We start from the raw sequence: 23,351 nt of genomic DNA on the forward strand, positions 1-23,351 counted from the left end.
CCTTAGACAGTTGTAGTCATCCAGGCTTCTACGGGAAGATGCTGTCCAGGGATCAGTTTAATAAGGTTTCCCTGAATAAACTTGATAGCACCTTCGGAAGAACAGCAGGGGCTTCAAAGTTTCAGGAGCTGGGACCGGAACCCAGCTCTGCCTCTTAAAGCTGTGTGACCTTGGGCAAGCTATGTGGCCTCACTGTCTTCACCCGTAAAGGAGGAATGATAAAAAGCTTTTAACAAAACAAAGAATTTTAACAAATAAATTAATAAACTAAGGAGGTACCGACTTTGAGAATGTTATGGTTGTTTGGTTGTTACGACGATCGGAAGTGAGGGTGTGTAAAGCGCTCTGCAGTGTGGCTGGAAAACAGTAAACACAGGCAGTGAATGTTAGCTACCAAGTGTGACCTCCACAGACCCCAGCAGACTGCCTGGCAGGTGACCAGCGCTCAGCAAATATTTGTTGGAAGAAAAATGCATTAATTTAAATTTTGCCTCATTTCTTGTCCAGTGATGAAAGCCCTTTGCAAAAATAAGCATGATATCTAGGCAATTCTTACTGTGTGCCAGATAACGTTTAGTGCTGTCTCTGTGCTAATTTAACCCTTCCAGCAACCTATCTTACAGAAAAGAAGCTGAGGCACAGGAAGGTTAAGTAACTTGCCCAAGGTCACACAGCCAGTATATGATAGAGCAGGTATTCAATCTCAGGCACCGCCCTCTAGTATCTGGCCTCATAGCATATTAGCTCCCAATGGCAGATGAAATAAAACCAGTACAAACTAAGAACTGAATTATGAGAACAAATAAGCAGATTTTCACCAAAGAACATTGAGAAGGCTTTCATATTGGGTACCTCTTCTAGCGTAGAGTTATGGTTGGCAACAGTTTTAAATTCATCCCAAAATAATTTTTTTAGCTTGTCTATTTCCCCATAGAGCTTGGCCCGCTCTTTTTCTTTCCACTCATCAAAGTCTTTCTTAGCTTCCATTTCCCTCTGACGAGTGATCTCTGCTTCCTACAAAGAAAAGCAAAACAACAGAATCATTAATTCCACATTATGACAAATATTTACTGAGAAACTGCTAGGGCCCCTTGTCCACGCAAGTCACTATGGAGACCCAAAGGACACTCGTCCCACGGTCCCCACTGTCCGGACATGGAATGGAACAAGGCTTTTCTGAAGTGTAAAGTCCCTTGAGGATGGGGATAATGTCTTTTCTCTCTTTATGTTCCTCACAATGCCTGGCATAGGTGGTGCTCAATAAATGCATGCTGAGGGAATGAGTGATGAATGAATAAATGAAGGAACGAGGGAGGCAAGTTTATGTATTTTCATTCTACAGGTATTTCCTGAGTACCTCCTCTGGGCTGGATTCTGGAGCTTATCCAGTCTTTGTCCTCAAAAAGCTAAGAGCACGGTGTAAGAAGTGAAAATTCAGGTTCAAACGCCCTCAGAGGGCGCTGAATAACGCAGGAAACTGCAACTCTCTGCCCTACTTTTGACCACACAGGTCTGCCAAAATAACTGGATTTTCCTTTCCAGACGACCTAAAATCATCTGCCACATCCAGGAACCTGCGATCCTAGCTCTGACACCCGGCTCTGGGAAACCAGCCAGCATTTGGGCCCTGTCGATAAGGAGCATCATGGGTCTCCCAGGTCGCCCACGTCCGAGCCTCCCTGACCTCTGCCCTCCGTGCCCACCTGGAGCTGCCGCCGCCTCTCAGCCTCACGCTGGGCTTCCAGCTCCCCTTGGGTCCACTTTAGCTTGGCCCGCAGCTCTTCTAACACCTCCTCCACTGGCTGTTCCTGCTTCTTCTGTTTTCCTGTGGAGTCCATGCAAAAAGAGGGGGACCAATTTAAGTCCAAAAGTCAGTCCATTCCTCACCTATGCAATCAGTCCCACCTTAGTCTGAGGCTAGCTTCGCCACTTCCACTGCACACTGACCTCGGGCAGACGACATAACTGTTTCCCCAAACTGGAAAATGGAAAATAGCACCTACCTCAGAGGGCTGTTATGAGGACGAAACGTGACAAAGCAAAGTTGTCAGCGTTGTGCCTGGCATGACAGCTCAATAAATGTTACTATTATTGTCCTTTAAAATACCTGTTTTGACCGTACTGACACACGGAAATGTGGACGCAAAATTAGTAGAGTAACAGAGGCAGAATAGCAAATAGCACGCACACACTGGTTAGGACCCCAAAGAACAGGTCTATGCATCCCGACAGCTATCAGCGAGGAGCTTCAAGTAAGGAAAATAATTCTAGTTTTAAGTTCACTTTTTTCCATAATATAGTCTAAATGCATAGTTGTACAAAACGAAAAAAGGCAGCATGAATTATGAAGGAAACTTTCAGCCAAGCTTGCTTAAACTGTAGACTTTAAATTTTTTAAGATTTTAAACAAAGAATGAATTATAAAAGAATACTCTTAACTAAAACACATACTGATAAACCAAGATCCAAGGGTTAATGAAAAAGACACCAGCTGTACACGAACACGTTACTCTTTAAAGTACATTTAGTGATCATTAGATAGACGGTACTGTTATTAAACTCTAAGCATTTCTTTGAAAAGGCTTTTTTCAGATTGGACTTTTTGGAAACAAGCAATGTTTAGATGCAGTCAAAATTAATTTGGGTTAATAAAGTGATTTGAGGTGAGTATGGAACAGCAGAGCTGGGGTATCCGAGAGCCAGCTGCCCGAGAATAAAAAGGTCATGAACAGAAATGTCCCAAAAGTTGCCTGAAGACCATCTTCCCTCTCTCCTTACAGCCCTTTACATTAAGGAAATGGTAAGGAATCTGCACAAGGATTTATACACAAGATTGGTGATCATCATGTGATTTATAATAGGGAAATTTTTGAGTAACCCATACAAATTATGAAATAATTCAATTGTGAAATAAATCATGATAGCCACATGATGGAATACTATTCAGCCATTTAAAAAATCATGTTTTCAAAGATAATTTAATGACATTGGAAAATGTGATATATTCTTAATTGGAAAAAAGCGATAGTCAAAACTGCGTGCTATACAATTATATATGTACACGGAAGAGCAGTGACAGAGAATATACCAAAATATTAACTGCAGGTGATATTGCCCATGGTTTTTATTTTTGGTTTTCTACATTCCTGTATTTAAATTTTCTATATCAAAGGCATTTTTCCCAATTTTTTTATTGTATTAAAATACACACAACACAAAATTTTCCATCTTAATCATTTTTAAATGTACAGTTCAGCAGTATTAAATACATTCATAAAGTCGTGCAACCATCACCACCATCTATCTCCATAACTCTTTTCATCTTGTAAGACAGAAACTCTGTACCCATTAAACAATGACCCCCCACCCCCTTACCCCCAGCCCCTGGCAACCACCATTCTACTTTCTGTTTCTATGAATTTGACTACTCTAGACACCTCATATATGTGAAATCATACAGTATTTGTCCTTTTGTGAGTTATTTCATTTAGCATAATGTCCTCAAGATTCATCCATGTTGTATCATATTGCAGAATTTCCATTTTGTTTAAGGCTGAATAATATTCCTTAGTATGTATATACCACATTTTGCTTATCCATTCATTTGCTTATCCATCCATCAAATGGACATTTGGGTTGCTTCCACATCTTAGCTACTGTGAATAACACTGCTATGAACATGGGTATACAAATATCTCTTCAAAGACATATATTTTTATCAGAAAAAAAACTATTTAAGAAGTAGAAAATCTGTTTTTCTTTAGCAGCCTCCAATTCAGAACCAAGAAGAATTAGATATATAATAAATGCATAGTAACTAGGTAAATGGTGCTATTTCAAAGTCTAAGTCTGTTCTTTGAAAAGGAAATTAAAATAAAGGAAAATAAGAAAAAATTTTTATTTAATGGTATTTTTATATTTACATTATATTTATATTTTCATATCTATGTTTTATGTTTTAACAGCTATTTCTTATTGAACCTCAAAAAATGGATATAAAGTACGCAAATCTCTTTGTGGGGAAAACATACAACCTTGCTACTTGTTTTGGAATTTGAAACAACGAAATTAAAGTGATTGAGTCATAATAAGCTCACATACATACATACATAAAAAAGTCAAAAAACTGGTCTGGCTGCTCCTTAACCCCATTTAAGCTTATTCCTAGTTAGCATCAGAGAAGAGCAGATTCACAGAAGGCCAGGAGGGAAAGGCCCTTCAAAGTCACTCCGTCTGACTGCCCCCTTCACAGTGAAGGCCACTGAGACTCAGACAGGGGAGCACTGACCATGGTCACCTCGTAGAAAGAGACAAAGCTAAGACTGGAACCTACCTGTCTGACTCCCAGCCCTTCTTCCCTACACACGTGGTCAGAAACGCTCCGGGCCCCAGGTGAAACCCCCCATGATGGATGGTGGGATCATCCCATCCTCAACTGGATGATGAGGTTCTGAGGGCAGCTTTGGTGGTGTACGTGCCCCCCACCCTCTGAACACCAGCCCAGGTCCCTCCACAGTCCCAGGAGGGCCCCGGGCTGCTGCCTGGACTCACTACCTTCTGCCATGCCCTCTGCCGTGCCCGCATGTCTGCGCTGGATGTGGCCTCGGAGGAAGGTGGCATTCATGAACGTCTTGTCACACAGGTGGCACTACACAAAGGGGAAGCAGTGAGAGAGCAGGATTAGATCACCTGAGTCAGCCTGGGATTCTCCCGACATCGCAACGCCCATTTCCTTCGGCCCCCTGGGCTGCTTCAGAAATGAAGAATTTGACTAACTGAGTGAGCAAGAACATCAACCCAAAAAATATACATATATTATGTATTCCGAGCTTTAAAACACGACCAGTGCTGGGGAACTGTGAACTCTGACTGGGTATTTGACCATGTTGGGGAATTTTAGTTGGTTTTTCTGGGCATGATGATGGTATCATGTTTATGTTTAAAAATGGGAATCCTTGCCTCTTACAGATACGTACTAAAACATTTACAGACAAAATCATATACACTTCAAAATAACCCAGGGGTGGGAGAAATGGTTAGGAACATTGGCCATCAGCTGACAACTACTGGGCTGGGTAACGTGCAGAAGAAGCTTCATTATAGTACTCTCTCTGCTTCTGTATATGTTTGAAATTTTCCAGAATAAAAAGCTTTTTTAAAAATGCAAATGTCCAGGTCCCACCCCAGGGCTGAGAACCACCGGAGTAGAGGACAGCAAATAACAGCCCCTGCATCTCCACTTCACTCTCCTCAGGCATTTCAGACGCTGCCAATCTATCCTATCATCTTTTCACTGTAAAACTTCAAAATCCTTCCAACACGGCTTTGCAGGCTGCCATGACTAGTCAATCAGAGTAAGAGGGCAGATTATTTGCTATCTTTACAGACGGGCAAATGTGACAGAAATTGCCAGTTGTTACCCAATCCCCATTTTCCCTTTTTCCTTTGCAATAGAAACCCTCAGTTTTAGCTGGTCATGAGGCTACTGAGAATAAACACTATATGTCCCAGCCTCCCTTGTAACCAGGTGTGGCCATGTGACTAAATTCTGGGCAATGACATGTAAGCAGAAGTGGATATGTAACTTTTGGGAGGTGCCGCTAAAGAAAGAGTCATGACATTCCTCACCCTTCCTCCTCCTGCTGAATAGTATGTAGACCTGAGAGGTGGAACTCAGGCAGCCATCTTGGACCATGAGGCAAAAGCCACATGACAAGGCTGGCAGAGCAACACATAAAGAACTGGGTCCACAATGGTTGTGGCATTCCATACCACCCCTGGATCACTTACTTCTAGACTTTATTCATGAGAGAGAAATAAACTTCTACCCAGTCACACAGCTATGATTTGAGGTTTTCTGTCACCCATAGTCAAACCTAATCCAAAGAGATACACACGACATTGACAGACTTGGTCCACTCTGGAGTTCCAAAGGGACACAAATGAATTTCTAGTTGTCGGAAGGAATATGAGTTGGGTGGGTGGGGAATATTTTATGAGGCATCTTATTCCAAATCGTAAGCCCCTCCTTCATCCCACCCTTCCCCGTTTCCCTGTTCTCACCTCTCAGCACACTCACAAACCAGGCTCCTGATGCTGGACACCACCACTGCCTTCAGACTAGGTCCACACTCTTCACCATGGCATTCAAGGCTACCAGAACCTGGCTCTGCTATCATCTCCTGCCACCTCTCTGCCCACAGCCCCTCACCAACCCCACCTCAGGCCACTCCGAAGCCATCGCACTGAGCGCCCTTCTCTCCTTGGCACCCACGCTGCCTCTGCCTGCAACACTCCTTTACAAAACTGTGCTCAGCATTCAAGGCTCAGTTTAAACACCACCTCCAGAAGACACCCCCCTCCCTCCTCTGTGCTCCTACAGCTTCTCAGCCACATCTTTATTGTACTCAACACTTTCTCCACTGGTTAAGGACATGTGTTCACTTTTGACAGTACAGCTTCCTGCTGGGCGATTACCCTCTTCCCAGAGGATTGAGAATCCACGGGCTCCAGTCCACCCCCAGCTCCATGGATGAACATGTGACCCAGACCAAAGCCACTCTGAACTCCACATTCTCGGGACCTGTGATTGGTTCAGAGATGGGTCGGAGACCCATGCACGGCCAAACATAGGAGAGATGGTGAAGCACCGGCTGGGCTGCTGACACCAAAGGAGGCCCCCACCATGCCAGCCTTGAATCTGAGAAAATGAGAAGCTGCCACTAGAGTAGCCCAACTGCTGCCACAGGGACAGAATCTTTCTAGAAATGGAACCCACACTAAGGAAGAATTGCCAAGAGCTGCAGGGAGAGAAACTAGATTCTGGTGCCATCGTCTGATTCCTGGGGCAAATCACACCTGAATCCATACACAGAATCACACACAAAAAATCCATAACCCTGGATTTTTAAGTTAAATCAGCCAAAAAATTCCTGACTGGCCTAAGCGAGGTTGGATTGCTGCTTTGTCACTTACTACTGAAAGGGTTCTGACCCTTTTTATCATAATCAACATTATATCAACTATATAAACTATCATTCTATCAATTGACATTGGATCATAATGATTCCTGCTGTCCCACGCACCCCCAAACTATGAATTTCTTGAAAACCTGAACCAGCATGACTTGTGCCTTCATCCTCAGAGCCTGGCCCAGGGCCTGGCCACCACGACAATTCATTAAAGGGCAACTGTCCCCAGTCCACACTTTCTATGGAAATACATGCAAATACTCAAATGCCACTGTGGGGAATGAACTGTCACTTAGTTGAATAATGGAGTCACTTTTCCAGAATGGGCCTGGCTCCACCAGTCCCTTGTCACACACTGATTCCACACATACATACACCCTCTTACACATCCCTTTACATATCACACTCTCGACATGCACACACAAACCCTTCATACATACACACGTATGCCCTCCATAACCCTTCGACACATATCCACCATTCATACCACCACACCATAAATACACCTTTATATGCACACTTCTACACACATGCACACATACCATACACACATGTGCCCTCCAAACACTCACATACACAGATTAGACACACACATATTCACACCATCCATAAACACAGATACCCTCCGTGCATTCACACATGCACACGCTAGACACGCACCCTCTCCATAAACACATACACACCCTGTGCACACACATCCTTCCTACACATACCTGCCACAAATGCATAATTTCATTCTCACACACACACTGTAGAACCTGGTCAGACACCCTTGAGCTCTCTGACCGCAAGCAGCGTCTCTAAAATCTGCTCCTAACCAGTGAAATGGCCCACAGGGCCTTGGGACCCACGGCAGTGGTGCTGCCCAGGTGGCCTGGTGGCTGGGCGCACAGCCCTCCCACCCCCCCACCCTGCAGAGATCCCTTACCGTGTGGTAGCTGTGGGCGCCTGTCTGCAGGAGCAGCTGCTGCAAGGTGCTGATCATCTTGCGACGCCGGCGGCTCTCCTCCCGCACACCCTTGAGCTCATCAGCCTGGCGGCCCAGCTCCTGCTGGCCACGCTCCTGCTGGCCCAGGCTGGCCTGCAGCCGCGCCTCCAGCTGGGCCACGCTGGCACTCAGGCAATCCTGGCAGTGCAGCAGGTACTCGATGATGAGCTGCGCCAAGCGCAGCACCTTGAGCAGCGCTGGGTCCACAGGCTGCCCACAGCGGCTGCACGCCTCCCGGTCCAAATTGCAGAAGGTGACGCCAGCGATGTTCTCCTGCAGGGTGGCCACGTCCAGCTCCCGGGCCACGCGGTCCACATCCAGGGCACTAATACGCCTCCAGTCCATGCTTTCATGGCGAGGCTGGAACTTGAAGGTAGGGAGCATGTAGGCCCCAAAGAGGGGGCCACTGAGGCCCTCAGCAGTGGTTGCAGGAGACTGCATGGGCAGGGAAAGCCCTGGGCTGATCACCGAGGGAGGATGCCACCAGGGCCACGGCAGCAGACAAAGGAGCTGAGAGAGGGCCTGGAAAATGAGAAGTGAGTCCAAGTTAGGCAAGGTGCGTGTGGCTGCATGTACCATACAGGTGGCCAGCAAGAGCCTAAGGGAACTAAACAACAGCTGCAGTAGGCTGCTCTGCCCTGACACAGCCAGAGCTCCAGCAAGCAAGGGTGTGGGCTTTCCAGTCTCACAGATGTGGACTCAGAACCTCAGCCCTGGGCAAGTCCCTTCACAGCTTTAAGCCTCCTGTGTATACTGGGGATCACGGGGCCCACTTTGCAAGCCTGTGGTTAGGAATGAGGCAGGTGAAGCACTCAGCATAGAGTCTGGCACATAGTAGGTCCTCAGTGAACATCCCTGTGCCCCAGTCCACTGCAAGAGTGCCTGCCCGAGCTCCTTGTTGGGCGGAGCTGTCAGATGTTTAAGTAGGTCCTTCTGCAGCCTGACATTGACCTCAGGATAAAGTCCAAGAACTCACCTTGGGTGGCAGAGCTGCCTAATGTCTACCACAGCCCATCCTCTCCTCCCATTATTACAAGGTCAGGGTGGAATAGTGGTGGGCTACATTTCCCAGTTTCCTCGGCTATAAGGTGTGGTCATGTGACTATGTCCTCCCTAGTGGGATGTGAGTGAACTGATGTCCGCCACTGCCCAGGGGGTGCTTAGGAGAGCGCCTGCGACCCTACACACAGATTGTGCCCAGCCCATGATGGTCTTTTTTTTTTTCAAACCTAATGGTTTAGAAAAGAGCTCCAGTTTGTTATCAAAAGACTCAGCTTCTACTCTCCACTCTCTTGGTAGACACAGAAACTGTTCTCTCTCTTTGGAGAGTAATTTGACAAGAGCAACAGGAATTTAAAATGAACATTTCACTACTAGGAATTACAATTTATCCTACAGATAAACTCATACAAGTGTGCAAAGGTGCTTGTGCAAAAATTCTCATTGTAGTGTTGTCTGTAATAGCAAAGTCCAAGAAGGCAAAGTACAGTAGGGGATGACACAGACCATCTCTATACAATGAAATACTACGCAGTTATTCAAAACAAAGCCACTTTTCATGTACTGATATGGAATAACGACCACACATACACATATACAGACACACATGCTTCCATTTCTGTTTAAATGAAATATTAATATAGTCACATTTAGTAATAATTTGCAAAAATAAAGGAGATATGTATATCTCATCTATATCTATATATATCTGAATATATATATCTATCTCACTTTAGAATAGTTACCTATGAGGGATGAGGAAAATGGGAATGAGAAACGGGGATAAATAAATGAATAGACGGATAGTGCATGGATAAGAGATGGATAGATAGACGGACAGACAGACAGATAGACAGGACTTACATTTACCAATGATGATAATGATACATATATACAGTATATATACATATATATACACATACACGAGTGATCTGTATTTGTTATTCATATATAGTCATAATTAAATAAAATATACTAATTTAGATTCCTATATGATTCATTATCTGTATTATTTCATAAGCACAGACTATTTCTAGAAAAATAAACAAGCTGTTAGCTGTTTATGGTTACCTCTGGGAAGTGGGAATGGAGGTTTGAGGACTTTTATTTTCCCCTTTCCACCTCTCTAGACTATCCAAAGTTCTCTGCATCATCATCTATTACTTTTATAATTTTTTAAAGAAAAAAATACAATTCCTGCTCTTGAGGAACTCAGAATCCGACTGGGGCAACAAGAAGTATATGTGACCCTATTTAATCAAGTTCTTTCTAGATTACGTGATTCCGACTTTTACGTGCAATAGAAAATCAGAGGAGAGAAAGGTCCTTGGCCTCAGGATGGAGAAAGGCCTTGAGGAAGCGGTGGGGCCAGGTCTGCAGAGGGGAAGGGCCTGCAGGAAAGGCTCCACCCCCCCAAGCCTCTCATGGATGAAAGGCTGTGGTACCCGTGATAGGATCCCCCCACCTACCCCTGGGGCGCTGTAAGAACCCAAGGAGAAGCGAGGGAAGCCCTCAGTAACAATACCGGCCACAGTGCAAGGTGTGCCAGCCTCTGCGCCAGACACAAACCAAACACAAACCTACAAACAGGTACCACTCTTTCATTTTACCGACAAGGAAACTGATGTGTGGAGAGGGGAAGTGGCTTGCCCCAGGTAGGGAGGTCAGCGTTGAAGGACAACCGGAGGTGCATCTGGCTCCAAAGCTTGTGGACTTTGAACCACCCAGCACGATTCTTGAGGCTATTTGTCCTAAAACTCTGCTTTGATCAGCTCATCACCGCTTATCCCTCAAACTCATTCATTCATTCACTCACTCCCCCCTCATTTACAGGATGCCTACCTGGGTCAGCCCAGGTTACCGAGGTGTATTAATCACATGTCTGCCCCCAACACAGGAGCTCAGCATGGCTTCTTGTTGCCACAGTACCAAGTCCAAACCCCGCAGCCAGGCCTCGAAGACTGCCCACAGGAGGCCACTGACCTCCCTTTTCAGTTTCAGCAACCACGCTTCCCTTTCTCAGACTCTTTCCCAACATGTGCTCCAAAAACAAAACCATCCAACCACAAGCATGCCCTCCATGGCCATGAGGAGAAGATCAGCACAATTCTACTCAAAGTGTCGCATTATCAAAAAGGAGGAGGTGAACGACGTGATACTCACCATGCTCAGCTCCAAGCTGCAACCACGTCCCCGGAGCCTCAGAGACAATTGTCACAACAAGCCGTGCCTTGGAGCAACAGCAGGTTACCAGGCATGCCGTGGGCAGGGGTAACAGGACACCCGCTCCCTGTGCTCCCACAGCCCGGAGCTCACCTGACAACTCACTGTTTAACTATTAAAACTTTGGCCTCAGGTGTTTGCCCACAGTCCTGTCTCTAACAACAAGGCCAAGGACGCTCCATCAGCAGCTCTCTCACTCTCCTCCCTCCGCTCCGAATGCTCCCTCCATCCTCTTCCTTGAACAGTTACTATCCTTTCTCCCTTCCTGCAAGGCAGGGTGTGCCAGTGCCCCCGCGTCATTCTGCCATTCACCCACAACCCGTCTCTCCCCGCACGCTCTCCCTGGGGATGAGCTCACACACACCACAGCTTCAGCTACACAGTCCTGCTTTAGGCTGAGCCGCAGCCACTCCCAAATCTCTTTCTCACCGGCCCATATGTCTCTTGGGACTTAGACCCAACCTTCCAACACTGTTTATGCCAGAAATTGTAAATCCAAATTCCACCAGGGCCAGGAAGGTGTGTTAAATGCAGGACACAGCAGCTATAAGAGAAACCACAGTACAAATTGATGACAAATGGCAACTGATTCCCCATCTTAGTGTCCCAGACACAATTAGGCAGTGTGGTGCCTGGACCAGCAGCATCAGCATCAACTGGGAACTTGTTAGAAATGCAGATCCCCAGACTTACGGATTCAGGAGCACTGCAGGAGGGAGTGTGGGGTAGGGAGTGCTGGGGATTGTGGCAAAATGGGGAGTCCATGCCCTGTTTAAAAGCGGCAGCCGCCACTGAGCTTCAGCCATATGGGAATGGATTTTATGTGTTCTTATGGGCTAATTCCAAATTCATTAAGAAGGTATTCAAAGACCTCTAAGAACTGTTTCCAAACTACCTCTCTAGCTGCGTCTCTCACTTAACCATATTCCTCGCTGTCCATACTTTCATATCTCTGAACTATTTATTTATAGGCCCTGTCTTTAAGCACTTTATAACGAGTAACTCATGTACTCCTCACAACACCTCTGGAGGAGATACTTTTTTTTTTTTTTTGAGGAAGATTAGCCCTGAGCTAACTACTGCCAGTCCTCCTCTTTTTGCTGAGGAAACCTGGCCCTGAGCTAATATCTGTGCCCATCTTCCTCTACTTTATACGTGGGACGCCTACCACAGCATGGCATACCAAGTGGTGCCATGTCCGCACCCGGGATTCGAACCGGCAAACCCTGGGCCGCCAAGAAGCAGAATGTGCAAACTTTATCACTGCGCCACCAGGCCGGCGCTGAGGAGAGACTATTATTATCTAACCCACAAGGAAGTGAAGAAGCTTGCCTCAGGTGCAGGAGGCAGGATCCAAACCCACACAGCCGGGTGACAGAATCCGAGCTCTTCCCCACTGTGCATGCTGCCTCTTGGTAGAGATGGCCCTCCACCACCTCCTTCTGCTCCTACTGCAGGGGAATGCGTGCTCCAAGGCCTTGCTCATACATGATTGCCCCCATAAATCCCTCCCAGGCCCACAATCAGAACTCCCTGCCCCTCCCCTAGGCTCCCAGAGCACAGGCACGCACTCCTCCGGTTGCCCTCACCACACTCTGGTCGGGGTTGGAGCAGCTGTGCAACATTCATCCATCCATCCCATCAACAAATGAGTCCTGAGCCCCTACTAAGTGCCAGGCACCATGATTGGCACTCAGAATTGACGGTGACCCAGGCAACTGTCCCTGCCATTGTTAATAAAAACAGTTAACAGTCTGGCACTGTGTACTCCACACACAGTCAGGAGGCTTTACGTGTATCACCCCATCTAATTCTCACCACAGCCCAGTAGGCAGATGAAGAAGCTTCGAGGTGAACGAGGAGAGCCAAGTCACACAACCAGTAAGTGGTGGCATCTGGCTCCAGAGTTTGTTCTCCACAAAGACAGAAATGACCCTACAGAGTGGTAAGTGCCAGGGTAGGAGCCAGGCCGGGTGCTGTGGGAGCACCAAGGAGGGCCACACCAGGATGTTTCTGTCTCCCTTCTCCCACCGACTCCCCCAGCCCTGAGCTCCACAAGGGCTGAGACCACGGCTTATACCTATCTGTTGTATTTCCACTCCTAGCATATTACCTGCAGCCCAGACTGCTACTGAACTGAGCAGGTTTGTCAAAATCTTAGAATATTGCCTCAAAAGTCTACCTTCTTGGGGTCTTGGAGAAATGAGGCTATGGACCAGTGAGAATTAGGATAGAGTACGAATGAGTTAGGAGTCCTTAATTTGGACTCGCTGGAGAGAAATGCCATTCAGCCTTAGTAAAATGCTGGGTTGTTGACCATCTGTGTCCATAGCTCAATCCCACTGGCCACTAACGAAAGCTTGGAGCGTGGGAGCCCTCGGGGGTCGGCTCAGGCCGATTCGCGAGGAGCCCCAGCGCCCACATCCCCTGTGAGGACCTGGCTGCAGTGTCGAGCTTGCTTCCTGAGCAGCTCTGAAACCCGCACGTTTACACTCTGAGCACACTCTGATAGCACTGAGGATGGCAGCCCCACTCCCAGTTATATGCAATTCTGAATTAGGGCTCTGAGTTCATGAGGACTCACTGAACCCCAAAAGTATCCCTGCTGTCTTCTACTAGAACCCCAAGGGGCCAATTCTCAGAAGGCCCAGGGCTCGGACATCAAAAGGTGAGCAGAACTGTGGGAATTTGAAGATGATGATGATGACGATAGCAGCCATCGTTTACTAAGTATCTGTGTGCCAGGCACTGTGCCAGGCTGTGAAAGTGCTATTTCTGGCTTTGTATGTAGCTACGATTTGCCTCATCTGACAAATGTAGAAACTGAGGCTCAGAAAAGCTAAGGGACCTGCCCCAACTCACTCAGCTACCACGTAAAGAAGCCAAGATTCAATCAAGTTCTGTCTGACACCAAAGCTTTCAAATTATGCCAAACTACCTCCTAATGATGATGATGACGATACATAGATTATTTCCCATTACGGAAATTACAGTACCTGAGATTTCTTGACTAAACTTCAAGGACTGAAAGAGCTGACAGCAAATCACAAGAGGGTCGGCACTGGAAACCCTAATTCTCCCTGTATGTTGGCAGAGCTTAGCCAAATGCGACTCAGTTTTGAAGACAAAGCCAAAGGAGAGTGCTGCGGGTTACCTGGAGACCACACCCCCGGGGGCAGGAACACCACGCTCTCTCCAGACCGAATTATCAGCAGACTGCTTCTCCCACATCTGGGAATAGAAACACAAGGCAGAAATGACTCTCTGTCATCAGGAAACCTGAAGCTGTGTTAACCATCTCTAGATGTTTTGATGGAGTCCTCGGAAACTTCCCAATCCTAAACCAATGTCACAATTAGTGGGACACAAAAGAATGATATTTATGCCAGCATTCCAAACTCACTTCATTGTCACAGAGATGGTTTCTACCTGGACAGTCCCACAGCCAAGAACGAAAGCCCGTCTACCACCCTTGCTTTGCATACCCCTGGCCATGAGGTGTTCACCACCTCACAAGGCAGCCATCCACTGTGAAACAATTCCCCGAGACTTTATGGTACTGAAAGCTGCCCACCTATGATCTGTTAAAGATAACTTCCACAAAATCAACCAAAGAGCTGATTTTTTTAAATAAAATTCTGACTGATTTAATGTAACTTGGCAGCTAGTCTATACCACCGCTGCTGCCACCTTACTGTCTCTGCTGCTTCCTCAAGAAGGCAGCCAAGAGGAGCACTTGGAGGAGCCAGGCTTCTGAGGCGGCTGCCAGGCAATCATTTACCAGCCCGCCCTGGCTCTGAGCCAAAGGCAGCGGGACCTGCCCCGGGAGCTCAGGCGTGTCATTAGTGCTAATTGTGGTGGCTGCCAAGGAAACCTGCACATAGTTTGCAAACAGGCTGTGCACACATGGTAGTCAAGAGAGCGCTAGAGACCCCAACGGAGGTGAGTGACCCAGGAGCTCTTCCGGAGCGCGCCATCACAGACCTTAGCTTTGTTCTCTGATTCTGTTGTTTTCCAAAGAAAGAAGTCCCCCTCTCCACTCTTGCCTTCACGCACTCCCAGAACCATCAAGTATCAAGAGAGAGAGACACTCCACCCCGACAGCTGGCCTCCATTCCTAGCAACCTTAAGGAGATATTTTTAAAAGAAATCGTCCACGGTTTTGTCAGGAACCTATTCTAAGTTTTTGCCACAAGAGGATTTTCTTCAAAATAAAAAACTGGGAGCAGGAATTTGATCGACATCGCTCAGGAGTACTTTAGAGAAGGAGACTACGTACTGACAGGACCGATCCTCCCAGGTGCAGGACGGTCAAAGACCAACACCACTTTTCACATCTCAAACAAAACCAGCTTAGAATATTCTGGCATTTTCTTTCCTCTGGAGGAGCCATTGCCTCTTGGTAGAGTTTCTTCATCTCTAGTGCCTGAGCCATCAGAATCTCACAAAATCCTCGCTACAGGTGCAAGGCCAGGGACAAGTGGCACGGCAGGCGGTTAACCCTGCTAACCAGGACTGCCCTTACTTTTTTCAGCAAGTAGAAATCCAGGGCTGTCTTCCCAGCGAAGGGGCCCACAAGGAGGTTCACAAGAGCCCACCAAACTGTGCCGTTCCCCACTCCTGTCAGTTTCAGCTGAACAGCAAGCCTTTTCACCAAATTCCAGCTCTGTGGCAGGAGCCGGTTATGCTCCACAAGTGAATTCAGGTTTCTGTTCGCAACCAGAAGCATATAACTTCACGGGATCATTTTATCAAGGTGGATGGTGTCCAAAAACATTTCCATATGAGGGAGATGTCTCCAGACCCTGGGTGCTGACAAGACAGACAAAAGACCACTTCTCAAACACTTGACTGGAGGACTAGCCTTCTCTAGGTGGAGTTGTTCTCACTGGAGGGTCCTCAGCTCCAGGAGGAGGTGTTAGGCACTGTGACCAAGAAGGATGACACTCCCCCCGCCAGCTGTCTGCAGACACGAGTGTAAGAGGCCACAGACAGAGCACCTCACACTCACCACTCTCAAAAGTCCTGCTAGAAATCAAACTCCAGGAGATAAGGCAGGTGCAGACAGCCCGGCCCTTAGGAGCGCTGGCTGGATGGCAGCCCCTGCCCAGCCCTCCAGACCCACACCTCTGCCCGCCTTCTGGCCCCTTGTCCTGTGCACAGCAAGTCTCCCGTGAACTTGTACCTGGGGAAAACACCATTGCTGCCTCCCCCCAAACTCCAGCCCAGGAGTACAAGGAGAAGAAACGGGATGCCAATGTGTTTGCTTTTTAAACCATCTTGTTAGCAAAAGATCCCCCTTTACCTGCAGAACTCAAAGCATCAAGCCCCCAAATCATTTTACTTTTTTCAGCAAGTAGAAATCCAGGGCTGTCTTCCCAGCGAAGCCCAGACCTAGGGTTCAGCCAGTGCTGCTCCCCTCCCGGGGTACCCCGCTCCAGAGCGGGCCAAGGAGCCGCGGCGCAGGGCCGAGCCGGGGCGCGGGAAGCGGCGCGTCTGGAGGCCGAGCCGGGGCGCGGCGGCCGCAACTCCCGGGCTGGAGCCGCTAATGTTTAACCCCCGCGCCCGTGGCCCGATCCACGGGGCCCTCGCACCGCCCGCCCGCGCCCCTCCCGGGCCGAATTCCTGGCATAGTTTCCCAGCGGCCCGGCTCACCTGGGGGTCCGGAGCCGGGAGGCGGCAGAGGTCCGGAGGTGCCCCCCTCTCGCCCGGCCCGGCCTCCCGGCTCGCCCCAGCGCCCCGCGCCGCCACAGCCCTTCCCGGAACCCGCCCCGCCGCGCGGCCCGGGGATGCTTCCCAGCCTCGGGCACCCGGACGCCGCGGGCGCGGGGAGCAGGCCGGCCGGCCCCCCGGCGCTGCCGCCCTGGGGACGGGCAAGAGGACCCCTCAGCGCCCGCGGCTCGGCCTGGGGTCTCCGACGCCTCCCGCCCCGACGAGAGCCGGTCCACCCCGCCCCGGCGAGGGTGGAGCCTCTCCCCAGCCCCCTGGGAGGAGCTATTTTTAGGTCTGTTACGGAGGGAGGAGGAGGGAATGCCACGTTTAATCCGTTAGGAAAATCTAGGATCCAAGTGAATGGCTCCCAGGCCTTGCTGACAGGCCGGGCCGCGTGGAGCCCAGGGAGGCTGGACGTGGTTCTGTCTAGACACACACACACACACAAACACACTGCCCGCAGTTCAGCCGCTGGCCTGCTGAAAGCTGGGGAAGCTGCAGCCTCCCAGGCAGACAGCCCAGCCCACCTGCTTAAGCTGAAGGGAGATTCTTGGTTTCCAACCCAGCCAGAGCTAGTCCTTTGGGTGAGTCCCAGGCCTGGTCAAATGGTAACCACCCTCCGACCCCCTAACCTTCTGGCTTGCCCTGTGGATCCAGCTGTGAAACCCAGGACCAGAGAATTCTTCCCTGATAATCAGTCCCTGATCCCTTCCTATAGCCAGTCAAGGCTTTTGTTAGATTCAGATTTTTGGGAAATTTTTTTAAGGTCTTCCTCCCACCCCAACCTCAATCTGCCAAACTCTGTATCTTGGGGCAGCCAAAGCAAAAGCGTATGGGAACAAGTGATGGCAAGGATGTGGAGAAACTGTGCATTGCTGGTGGGAATATAAAATGGTACAGCTGCTTGTGGAAAAGGGAGTGGTGATTCCACACAAACTTCAACATAGAATTACCATATGATCCAGCAGTTCCATTTCTGGGTATATTCTCAAAGGAACTGAAAGCAGGGCCTCAAACACATGTCTGTACACACATGTTCATAACAGCATTATTCACGACAGCCAAAAGGTGGAAACACCCCAACCTAAGTGTCCATCAACATCTGAATGGATAAAAAAAATGTGGTGCATACATACAAAAGAATATTACTCAGCCTTAAAAAGGAATGAAATTCTGATGCATGCATGCTACAACATGAAGAAACCTTGAAAATATTACACTAAGTAAAGTAAACCAGACACAAAAGGGCAAATATTATATGATTCCACTTATACAAGGTACCTAGAATAGTCAAATTCATAGAGATGTTCCAGAAAGTATAATAGTGTTTACCCTGGGGCTGGGGGTGGGAGGAGTGGGAGAGCTGGTTTAGGGAATAGAGAGTTATTGTTTAAGGGATACAGAGTTTCAATTTGGGATGGTGAAAAGTTCCCAGAGATAGCTAGGGGTATTGGTTGTACAACAATGCGAATGTATTTAATGCCACTGAATTGTACACTTGAAAATGGTTGACGTGGTAAATTTTATGGTATGTATATTTTACCACAATTTTTAAAATTTAAAATAAAAGTGGCTGGGACAGTAACCAGGATCAAGTAAGGATGTCTGTGAGCCATCCACCCTGATGGGGAACCTTGTTCCTCCTCTCCTCTCCTGGTCAGGGCACCCTTTTCACTCCAGGGGTTCCTGCTGCCCACTGGAAGGGAGAGAAGAGTCCAAGTTTTGGAGTCAAAGACACATTTACATTCCACATTCCCAAGCTGTGTAACCCTGGGAAAGTCACTTAACCTCTCCGTAAAATGGGAAAAAGAAACTGTACCTAGCAGGGTCATTATGAGAACCAAATTAGCTAAAGCATCTCCAGGCTCAGCCTGGGGCCCGGCTGTCAGTGGGGTGTCCTCTAGAGCTCAGTCAAGTGTGAAAGCTGTGGGGGCTTGGAGCATGCGCTCGTCAGCTCTCTTCCCACCGTGTCCCCGAAGTGTACAGAAAGCAGCTCTGAGGGACCCGTATGTGTTTATCTGTGTCATTTCCACTCACCTCAATTTCCCCATATGTAAATGGGGTGCCCTCTTTCCGGGGTGGTTGTGAGAAAGTGGACTTGACCTGCACCCACCTTGTTGCTAATGCCAAAAGCGAACGACTCCATCTTCGGCTGACCAAGACCTCCTATGGGCAGAGCCCTCACACCCTCCCTTTCTGGGCCGCAATTCAACTTGCAATACAGCCAAGGCTTGCAGAGTGCCTTCTATGCACCAGGCTCTGTTCTAGGGCCCGAGGATACCAAGCGTTTTTGGAGGACACTGGGAAGCTGTCACCCTGTGCTGCGCCACCTCTGCTACAGCACACACAAGATTTGGCACCAATGGGGGCAGGCATCTAGCCCGTAACACAGTAACAGGCCAAAGGAGACTGGCCCTAGATGGCTAGTCCAGGAGACAGTCCTTTCGCCCTGAGCGTCTGGGCAGAATCTATTGGGTGGGAGGGCAGGAGGGTGACTTCCCAATACCTGCAGTTTCCATCTTGCCCCGTAGACCCTCACCCCTCCCTCAGGCCAGGGCCAGACCCTTGCTCTCTGACCCAGCACAGGCCCGGCACGGCTGGTCTCCCTCCTAAATTTAGGGACTGTCAGGAAACAGTGAGACATGTCTGCTGACTAGAGGTGGACTGGGACTCTAGGCAGCCCACAGCAGGAGTGCCCTCTGCTGTCAACTGCTGGCATCACACCATGGAAGCCAGCTCCGGATCCCACTTTCCTGAAGGGCATCTGAGGTGTACAGACAGGTCCCCCAGGGCTAGGATGCTGGCCACTAACGGTCCCTGAGGTGAGGTTAGGTCAAGGGTATATTGTTGGGCTTTCACAGCTTTGATGTATACATAGGCATATAGGCAGAGGGGGATTTTACATAAAAATCCGTTTTGCTGGTTTCTTTGGAAAAATCTGAGGATCTGGCAACAGAAGAAGGCTTGCCCTCTCACATATCAAAAAATGGGCTGGGGGCCGGCCCCGGGGCCAAGTAGTTAAGTTCGTGTGCTCAGCTTCAGCGGCCCAGGGTTTTGCTGGTTTGGATCCTGGGCGTGGACATGGCACCGTTCATCAGGCCATGCTGAGGTGGCGTCCCACACAGCACAACCAGAAGGACCTACAACTAGAATACACAACTGTGTACTGGGGCGTGCAGGGACTTGGGGAGAAGAAGAAGAAAACAAAGAAGATTGGCAACAGACGTTAGCTCAGGTGCCAATCTTTAAAAAAAAAAAAAGGCTGGAGCTGACGGGGGACCTCTTCTGTAAGCAGAGCCTACGCTCTAGCCCAGTCCCTGAAAAACTCACTTCCGAGGAAGTCTGTGCACTTAAAGAAGAGACGTTTCTCAGGAAAACGATCTCCTCGCCTGCAAAATGAAAATGCAGAGTGAGCAGAACCAGGACCTGCTCTCTCGGTCTGGAAACAAACCCAAGGCCTGGCGGGCTAGGACAGACTGCAAAACTGCAACAAAATAATGAAACGTTTGTGTCCTTGGTACAGAAAAAGTGGTTACAAATCAAGAAATAGAAAAACAACCCAACAGAAAAGTAGACAAAAGGTATTGGGCAATTCACAGAATAAGAAAATATAGGGGCCACCGGGGGGCGCAGTGGTTAAGTTCACATGTTCTGCTTCAGTGGCCCAGGGTTCACCAGTTCGGATCCCAAGTGCGGATCTATGCACCTTTCTCATCAAGCCATGCTGTGGCAGGCGTCCACATATAAAGTAGAGGAAGATGGGCATGATGTTAGCTCAGGGCCAGGCTTCCTCAGCAAAAAGAGAAGGATTGGCGGCAGATGTTAGTTCAGGGCTAACCTTCCTCAAAAAAAAGAAAGAAAGAAAGAAAGAAAATATAAATTACGAATTAAACATGTGAAACACTCAACCCCACCAAAATTAACATGACAATGAGATACACTTTTTGAACTATTATATTGGTCAAAATTAAATAGATTTTTGGCATTGGTGAAGGATGGGAAATGGGCAATTTCAAATAGCCTTTTTTAAAACAATTTGGCAGCACATATCAAAACCTAAAGTTTTCAAAAATGTGGTAACCAGGACTTTTGCTACAGCATTGCATGTACTACTAAAATTCGAATCAACTTAAATTTCCACCAGTTGGGTATTGATTCAAATAGTTTATGACATACCCTACAACGAAACACTCTATAGCCAATTTTTTTCTCCGTAAAATCTTGTTAGTTTGAAAGTCAAAGAAGGAATGCAGGATTTGAAAAAAATTAATATGGGGGAAACACCAGCATGGCCTATTTTCAAAATGTATCATGACATAAACAAGCGGCCCAGACACACAAAAGGCCAGAAGGAATCCAGGCTCATCCAGAGCCCCAGAAATCCCATCCTTCTACCACCTCTGCTCCTTACTTTGCCCAATCCCCCCTCATCGCCGTGTTTTGAGTATTCTTTTCTACTAAATAAACTACATTTATTAATTAATGCATCATTATTTCCTATATTTTATTAATCAAAAACATTTTACTGACAGTTAAAGCTCCCTATAAATGTCAAATTATCAATACTGAATTCATATAATCACAGCCCAGCACATAGAAATGGGACATTCAGGTTGACCTAGTTGCTCCCATCATGAAACAGTTGATACACTTTTGAAATATTGAAATATTTCTAACCAAATGCTTCAGGACCCCAGGGGTTGAGAACGTTAGTTGGAGAACCCCTTGTCGTGCGTTCTCCAGATGGGGAAATGAGATCCAGTGTGTGGGACCCTACCCCTCCCCGAGAGGGCTAGCCCTAGGAATGCTCCCCTGGGGAGACCATCGGAGAGCTGAAAACCAGCAGGGTTTCTGGTGACACAACTCAGAGGGCAGCCATGGGGAGTAGCAGCAGGCCTCAAAACCTAACTGTGGTGTCAGATAGCTAAGACTCCAGAGCCAGCAGCTGGGAATAAATAAAGCTGGGGCAGGAGACATGATTTGTGAGTATTTTTACAAAGACTGTCAGAGCAGTGATTCTCAAAGGGGGAAATACCAGAATGAAAGGGGATGGGTGGCTATAGCTTGAAAAAGCATCATAATTTTATATTTGGAAAAAAATATAAACTATTTTTTCCCATAAAGCAAACTACCAAAAGGAAAGTTCTAGAAAATCTTGGCTGATGAGTATTTGTAGAAGAAATATTAATTCTCATACCTCCTGGAAAGAGGAGGTGAAGTTTTATGTGACTGTAAAAGGGGCAGCAGTTTTTAAATTTTTGAATTTGTAATTTGTTTTTTTGAGCCAGTTGGGGTGTGGTAGGGAATAGCAGACCCCCTGAGGAGGGGAGGAGACTATCCCAGGGGGATGTGGACAGTCACAGAATATAAGTACTAGAGACCTGCAATGGACTGAATGTTTGTGTCCCCAAAACTCCCCGTGTTGAAATCCTAACTCCTGATGTGATGATACTAGGAGGCAGGGCCTTTGGGAAGGAAATTAGGTCATGAGGGTGGAGCTGTTACGTGTGGGATTAGTTCTCCTATAAAAGGGACCCTAGAGAGCTCCCCTGCCTCCTTTCACCATAAGAAGATTCAACAAGAAGTGTGCTGTCACCCAGCAGAGGATCCTCACTAGAATAAGACCATCATGGCATCCTGATGTTGGACTTCCAGCATCCACAACTGTGAGAAATAAATTTCTGTTGTTTATAAGCCACCTGGTCTATGGTACTTTGTTATTGCAGCCAGAACTAAGACAGGACCTTGTCTGCTTGATCCAGCTGTATGTTCAGCTCTTAAGTTAGCACTTGGCACACAGAAGAGGCTCAAGTAATATTTATTGACTGAATGCATTAATGACTGTCAAAATCAGTACTAGAAATCAAGTCTCTTTTTTCCCCAGTCAATTCTCTAACAGGTGCTGGAATTAATCTTGCAGAAGTAAATGTAACATGTAGCTGCCTATCCCAACACCCCATTTCTTCTTCCTCCTTAAACTTCCCAGCCTCTCTTGCAGCTACATTCTGACCAGTGAGATGTAAAGGGAAGTGCTGTATGGTAGGTGCAGGAAGTCTTCATAAAACAGAGGAGGTATTCCCTTCGTCCTTCTTTCATCCTGCTGCCTGAAATGCAGACATGAGGGGCTGGAGATCAAGCAGCCATATGGACCACGGGCTGTGGACATGAAGGATGATAAACAGAAAGATGCAAGAAGCCTAGGTCCCTGAGCACTGTAGTGACCACACCTGTCCTGAATTGCCTGCCTTCAGACTTCTTCTACATGAGAGAGAAATAAACCTCCATATGTTATATACCAATGGTCTTTGGGACTTTTCTATTATAGACAGAGAAAGCTAATCCTAACTGATATCGTGAGTAAACCCCCACACCCCTGGGGAAGTGGAGATCCAGTGAGAGCCTGGCACTCCAGAAATTGCCCAGTTCCACGACATAGCAGGAGCAACCCAGCCTCGGCT

The 23,351-nt window shown here is 47.7% G+C and overlaps 1 protein-coding gene across 25 annotated transcripts in view; it reads right to left on the reverse strand.

The window, feature by feature from the left end:
* DZIP1L (DAZ interacting zinc finger protein 1 like) overlaps positions 1-17,098 on the reverse strand; it is a 104,420-nt gene extending 87,322 nt beyond the window's left edge. For 11 of the 25 annotated variants that reach the window (XR_006889011.1, XR_006889005.1, XR_006889004.1 and 8 more), the window contains exons 1-5: positions 11,122-11,878; positions 7,900-8,481; positions 4,555-4,648; positions 1,704-1,825; positions 853-1,014 (exon numbers count right to left, since the gene is read on the reverse strand). Coding sequence is in view for 2 of the 25 variants with exons in the window: in XM_046663859.1 (XP_046519815.1) it covers positions 853-1,014; positions 1,704-1,825; positions 4,555-4,648; positions 7,900-8,481; positions 11,122-11,124 (963 nt within the window). In the remaining 23 variants the exon portion in view is untranslated. Of the gene's footprint in view, positions 1-852; positions 1,015-1,703; positions 1,826-4,554; positions 4,649-7,899; positions 8,482-11,121; positions 11,880-14,335; positions 14,413-15,706; positions 15,994-16,486; positions 16,764-16,836 lie in introns of those variants that run through there. The other 14 variants (XR_006889010.1, XR_006889009.1, XR_006889008.1 and 11 more) reach the window with 7 other exon arrangements.
* Between the last annotated feature and the right edge of the window lie 6,253 nt (positions 17,099-23,351).

This window comes from Equus quagga, chromosome 1 (assembly GCF_021613505.1).
Source record: "Equus quagga isolate Etosha38 chromosome 1, UCLA_HA_Equagga_1.0, whole genome shotgun sequence".
In the NCBI taxonomy this organism is placed as follows: Eukaryota; Metazoa; Chordata; class Mammalia; order Perissodactyla; family Equidae; genus Equus; species Equus quagga.